The sequence below is a fragment of the Erinaceus europaeus genome, chromosome X (genome assembly GCF_950295315.1).
Source record: "Erinaceus europaeus chromosome X, mEriEur2.1, whole genome shotgun sequence".
NCBI classification, from domain to species: Eukaryota; Metazoa; Chordata; class Mammalia; order Eulipotyphla; family Erinaceidae; genus Erinaceus; species Erinaceus europaeus.
The window spans coordinates 1,064,568-1,070,840 of NC_080185.1; the positions used below are offsets into that span (position 1 = coordinate 1,064,568).

Below are 6,273 nucleotides of genomic sequence, written 5' to 3' on the forward strand. Positions count from 1 at the left end.
TTTATTAATGAGAAAGATAGGATTGAGAGAGAGAAAGAACCAGACATTACTCTGGTACATGTGCTGCCAGGGATTGAACTCAGGACCTCATGTTTTATTCATTGTGTCACCTCCCGGACCACCCTAATGTAGATCTTACTTCTAGATATTTATCTTCTCTGCTGGCTCTTCTTTCCTTCTGAGGAGGCAAGAGAAGCTTGCTCACAGAACTGTGCCATTCTGTGGTGACTAAGAACTAAGCCATTCTGAGGGCCCCAGTGTGAGTCCCAGCATGCATGCCGTCCAGGTCACTGCTGGTCTTGGTGACACGTGTATCTTCTAATGTCCATTTACAGAGCCCTGCGCCATGGCAAAAGGCAACCTCACTGGCACTTCAGAATTCCTCCTGCTGGGACTGTCCGAGGTGCCTGAACACCAGCTCCTCCTCTTCATCTCGTTCCTGTCCATGTACCTGGTCGCTGTCCTGGGGAACCTGCTCATCGTCCTGGCCATTAGCTCCACCCCCCAGCTCCACATGCCCATGTACTTCTTCATAGCCAGCCTGTCGTGTGTCGATGTCTGCTTCACCTCTGTCACCATGCCCAAGATGCTGCTCAACATCCACAGCCACAGCCCGGCCATCCCCTTTGCTGGGTGCCTCGCTCAGATGTACTTTCTGATTCTCTTTCTAGAACTGGACAATGTGCTTTTGGCAGTGATGGCCTATGACAGGTTTGTGGCTATCTGCCACCCTCTTCACTATGCCACAGTCATGAGCCCCAAATTCTGCGCCACCTCACTGTTGGTGGCTTTGGTTGTCACCAACGTCTACCCCTTGACGCACATCGTGCTGATCGCCCGGATGTCCTTCTGTGCGAGCGTCAGGATTCGCCACATGTTCTGTGAGCTCTACGCGCTGCTCCAGCTTTCCTGCTCAGACATCCGCAGCAACGAGCTGACTGTGTACACTCTGGGGAGTCTCCTCTTTGTCACCCCCTTCCTCTTCATCTCCTTCTCCTACACGCGCATCTTTGCAGCCATCTTAAGACTTCCTTCCTCTCAGAGCAGGCTGAAAGCCTTTTCCACGTGCAGTTCTCACTTGGCGGTAGTGTCGCTGTTCTATGGGACCCTGTTTGGCGTGTATCTGCGACCTTCATCCTCCTACACAGTGGGAGACTCTGTGGCCACTGTGCTCTACGCAGTGGTGGCTCCCATGCTCAACCCGTTCATCTACAGTCTAAGAAACAAGGCTATGAAGGAAGCTGTGCGGGGCCTCCTCAGCAGGAGGCAGCCTAGCTCATGGTGAGCTGCGGCCACGTCCGGTCCGGTGCTAAGAAGGGGCCCCCAGCCCCGGCCCAGTGCTGGTGCCGTGGCGCCTTGCTCCCCGAGTGGCTTTGTGTACCCAGCCCCAAAGGACAGCCTGGGCGCCTTGTGAGGCCCACACCTTCCGTTCATTGCTTGTGCCTCCTGTACCTCCCTCAACCCCGCTGCCTCAACTCCTCACAGCATCCCTTGGCAGGATCCAACAGAGATGCGTGGCGACCACTCTTCTGGGTGCGGGCTACTCTCTCAGCTGGGAGCCCCTCTGCAGGGGCCTGAGAGAAGGGGTCTCTTGGGTGCCTGGGCCACTCTTTCACCTGGGGGGGGGCTGGCTTGCAGGGGTCTGAGAGAAGAGGTCTGCTGCCCTAGGCGACTGCAGCCTCCTCTGGACAGGTGCAGGCTTGTCCCCGACCCTGGCCTCTGGTGGCCTTGGGACAGCTTGCACTTATGGGATGCAGCAACAGGGCTGCCTTGTGACTTCTGAGGTCGAGTCATCGGTGAAGTGCAGGCCCTGGACAGTTCCCTTGACTCTGTGCTCCGGGAGAACTGAGCTGCTGGCTGTAGGAAGGTAGCTCTGACGCCCGGCGACAGGGACGGGTCTCGGCTTCTGGCTGTGCTGGACAGATGGGAAGGAACCACATGAGCGAGAGAGTGAGTCATGGGGGGAGTTAGAGACTCCGTGAGAGAGGCAGTGCCCCCCCCCCCCGCCCCATCCAGCAGAGTCCTCAGCATGACTGAGCAGCAGGCACAGCAGTGGATTCTGATGCAAAAGACATACGATGAAGTTTCTCTGGGCTGACTTTTCAGATAAAGAGACAGAGGGAGAGAGGGAAAGGTCCCAGAGCACGAAGGGGGCGCGCTCTAATTGGGACCAGACCGCACTTTCCCTGAAGCTTTCTTGTAAGACTTTGGAGAATCAGTGTTTCAAATGCAAAAGGATCTTAGATTTGATGAAAGAGGTCATTTTCTAAGGAGGTACTGACCTCAAAATGACACAAGAAGGGGCAGGGTGGTGGCACACCTGGTCAAGCACCCATTACAATGTTCAGGGACCCAGGTTTGAACCCTCCGATCCCCACCTACTGGAGGAAAGCTTCACGAGTGGTGGAATAGTGCTGCAGGTGTCTCTCTGTCTCCCTTTCCCCCTCCCCTCTCAATCTCAGGCTGTCTCTATTCAATAAATAGGCAAAGATAATAAAATACTTTTTAAATGACATAAGAAGAGATTGAACATTCACTCCTACTAAAACCAGTCAATGTAAATGGTGGTCAAGATTTAGTCCAAAGAGAATAAAACCAAGCCCAACCTGGGAAAATAGCATAACCCTTACGCAAAAGACTTTCCTGCCTCAGTCTCAATCCCAGGGCCCACTATTAGAGGTAAGCAGTACTCTGGTAAATCAAATACATAAAATGCTAATAAAAATATGAAGAGGGGCGGGAGTAGGCAACATAATGGCTATACAAAGAGACTTTCATGGCTGGGGCTCCAAAGTCCCAGGTTCAGTCTTCCGATAATCATAAGCCAGAGCTGATCAGTGCTCGGGTAAAAACTGTGTGTGTGTGTGTGTGTGTGTGTGTGTGTGTGTGTGTGTGTATGTGTGTGTGTGTCTACAGTGCCTACTACTGGGTTTTCACTGGTGCATGTGTCTACAGTGCCTACTACTGGGTTTTCACTGGTGCGTGTGTCTACAGTGCCTGCTACTGGGTTTTCACTGGTGTGTGTGTCTACAGTGCCTGCTACTGGGTTTTCACTGGTGCGTGTGTCTACAGTGCCTGCTACTGGGTTTTCACTGGTGCGTGTGTCTACAGTGCCTGCTACTGGGTTTTCACTGGTGCGTGTGTCTACAGTGCCTGCTACTGGGTTTTCACTGGTGCGTGTGTCTACAGTGCCTGCTACTGGGTTTTCACTGGTCGTGTGTCTACAGTGCCTGCTACTGGGTTTTCACTGGTGCGTGTGTCTACAGTGCCTGCTACTGGGTTTTCACTGGTGCGTGTGTCTACAGTGCCTGCTACTGGGTTTTCACTGGTGCGTGTGTCTACAGTGCCTGCTACTGGGTTTTCACTGGTGCGTGTGTCTACAGTGCCTGCTACTGGGTTTTCACTGGTCGTGTGTCTACAGTGCCTGCTACTGGGTTTTCACTGGTGCGTGTGTCTACAGTGCCTGCTACTGGGTTTTCACTGGTGCGTGTGTCTACAGTGCCTGCTACTGGGTTTTCACTGGTGCGTGTGTCTACAGTGCCTGCTACTGGGTTTTCACTGGTCGTGTGTCTACAGTGCCTGCTACTGGGTTTTCACTGGTGCGTGTGTCTACAGTGCCTGCTACTGGGTTTTCACTGGTGCGTGTGTCTACAGTGCCCACTACTGGGTTTTCACCGGTGCGTGTGTCTACAGTGCCTACTACTGGGTTTTCACTGGTGTGTGTGTCTACAGTGTCTACTACTGGGTTTTCACTGGTGTGTATGTCTAGAGTGCCTACTACTGGGTTTTCACTGGGGAACTGATCAGTGTTCCCCCATGAAAGCTCAATAGCGATGAGCACATAGAAAAGCAGACCTACCTCCTTCACCAGAAAGTGAAAGATGAATTAAAAATAGAAAGAAAACCAGGCCCAGGAAGTGAGTGCCAATACACACACACAGACAAGGGACTTCTAACATACAGGATGAGATGGAGGTCAAAGACAGCTCACCCAACAGATGAGCACCCCACTGTGCACCGAGGCTCGGGTTTGAGCTCCTGGCTACGACATGGAAAAGCCCGTACAAGTGATGCTTCACTGGTGGTGGGACAGTGCTGTGCTACCTCTCCTCGGCTTCTCTCTGACTTTCTCTCCCTCTCTGTCACTCATCTGTATCACAGAGCGGGGAGTGGGAGTGGGTGGCGGCGCACCTGGCTGAGCGCACATGTCACAATGCTCAAGGACCCAGTTTCAAGCCCCCGGTCCCCACCTGCAGGGGGACATCTTCCCAAGTGCTGAAGCAGTGCTACAGGTGTCTCTCCGTCTTTTCTCCTCTCTATCTCCCCCCTTCCTCTCAGTTTATGGCTGTCTCTATTCAATAAATAGATAGTAAAATTAAACACAGAGAAATAAGGAGAGGGAGGGGGAGGGGGGGAGAGAGAGAGAGAGAGAGATGCAGATAGGGATGGAGGGGGAGAGAAATCTTGGGGACTGGTGGAACCAAGCAAGTATGAACCCTTGGTAGCAAAATGAAATGAACTAAAATACAAAATAAGGACACACAGGAAGATAATGCCACCCATAATTCATGAAATGGGCAGAAAGGTCACATTGGAACTTCTCTATCCAACTAGTGATTTTTTAAATTATTATTATTTTCCATTTTTGTTGCCCTTGTTGCTGCTATTATTGTCATTGTTGTTGTTGCTGCTGTTGTTTGTTGTTGGATGGGACAGAGAGACATGGAGAGAGGAAGGGAAGACAGAGAGGGGGAGAGAAAGACAGACACCTGCAGACCTGCTTCACCACTTGTGAAGCAACCCCCTTAAAGGTGGAGATCTGGGGGCTCTAACCAGGGTCCTTACGCTGGCCCTTGCACTTCATGTCATGTGCACTTAATCTGCTGTACTACTGCCAAGCCCCACAACTTGTCATGTTTTAAAAGAAAGTTTTGCTTTTTATGTCCACGGAATGAACAAATTCCACAGTGTGCTGTATCCCCCAAAGAGAAAATTATTTTTTAAAATATTTTATTTATTTTCCTTTTTGTTGCCCTTGTTGTGGTTATTATTGTTGTTGTTATTAATGTCGTTGTTGTTGGATAGGACAGAGAGAAATGGAGAGAGGAGGGGAAGACAGAGAGGGGGAGAGAAAGACAGACACCTGCAGACCTGCTTCACCGCCTGTGAAGCGATTCCCCTGCAGGTGGCGAGCCGGGGGCTTGAGCCGGGGGCTTGAACCGGGATCCTTAAGCCGGTCCATAGGCTTCACACCACATGTGCTTAACCCGCTGCGCTACCACCCGACTCCCCAGAAAATTAATTTTAAGACGAAAATTAATTTTAAGATTGATTTTTAAAATTAATTTTAATTTTACTATGAGGGCTGAGGAAACAGCATAATGGCTATGCAAATTGCTTTCCCGCCTGAGGCTCTGAGACCCCAGGTTCAATCCCCAGCAACATATGCCAGAGTTGAGCAGGGCTCTAGTCTTCTCTGTGTATATTCCTTCTCCTTCTTCTCCTTCTCCGCCTCCTTGTTCTCCTCTCTTCCCTTCTCTCTCTCTCTCCCTATCTCATGAATAAATACTATAAAAAAGAAGCTACTATGGCCTGAATATTGACTCATCTTCAGTCAAATGCTGGAAAAACCCCTGTACCTGGTTTTAGTCCCACTCTCCTCACCAGACCACCACATTTGTGATGTGAAGATACAGACATAACAGCCCCAGAACAGACTGCCGGGCAGTGTACAGAGGGCTGCTGCCTCCAGGTGCTATTGCTGGTGGACACTAAGGGCAGAGGCAGGACTATGGCATGAGGGGATGCCGGCTTCTTAACAGGTGTATGTCATCTCAGCCCCGATGGGTGGGTGGGATGGGGTGCGGGGCTGGGAGGCAGGCTCCAGAGACCAGCAGATGGAGCTGGGGGGCAGAGCTGGCCCGGGGGCCCGGGTGGGGACTGGGTGACCGGCCTTGACGCCAGCAGCGCAAGCTGCCCCCATGGAGATGACTGCTGTTTCTGGCGGGGCCCAGACCTGTGGGTGGTCCTTGGGTCTCCTGGGGCAGAGGAGGGAAGGCCGGGGCTCTGACTGCCTCGTGCGCTCCGCTTGCAGGGCACGGGGGGGGGGGGGGCAGGCCTCGGGAGGGGACAGCGGTGAGCTGCATCTTGGGGGGGGGGGCTGAGCCAGGGGCCTATAAGACCTCTGGTCCAGGCAGAGGCGCTCCTGGAGGGAGGCTCCAGAGAGGCCCCCCGGCGTGCAGAGGCCACTGCAGACAGGCTGGCCGGCCCTCC

The 6,273-nt window shown here is 52.6% G+C and overlaps 1 protein-coding gene across 1 annotated transcript; it reads left to right on the forward strand.

Annotated features, from left to right (window-relative positions):
- The first annotated feature begins 346 nt into the window (after window positions 1–346).
- Window positions 347–1,285, forward strand: LOC132535857 (olfactory receptor 1D2-like). Its single transcript, XM_060183316.1, has one exon. It carries the CDS (start codon window positions 347–349, stop codon window positions 1,283–1,285), a length of 939 nt encoding a protein of 312 aa, XP_060039299.1.
- Window positions 1,286–6,273: the final 4,988 nt, after the last annotated feature.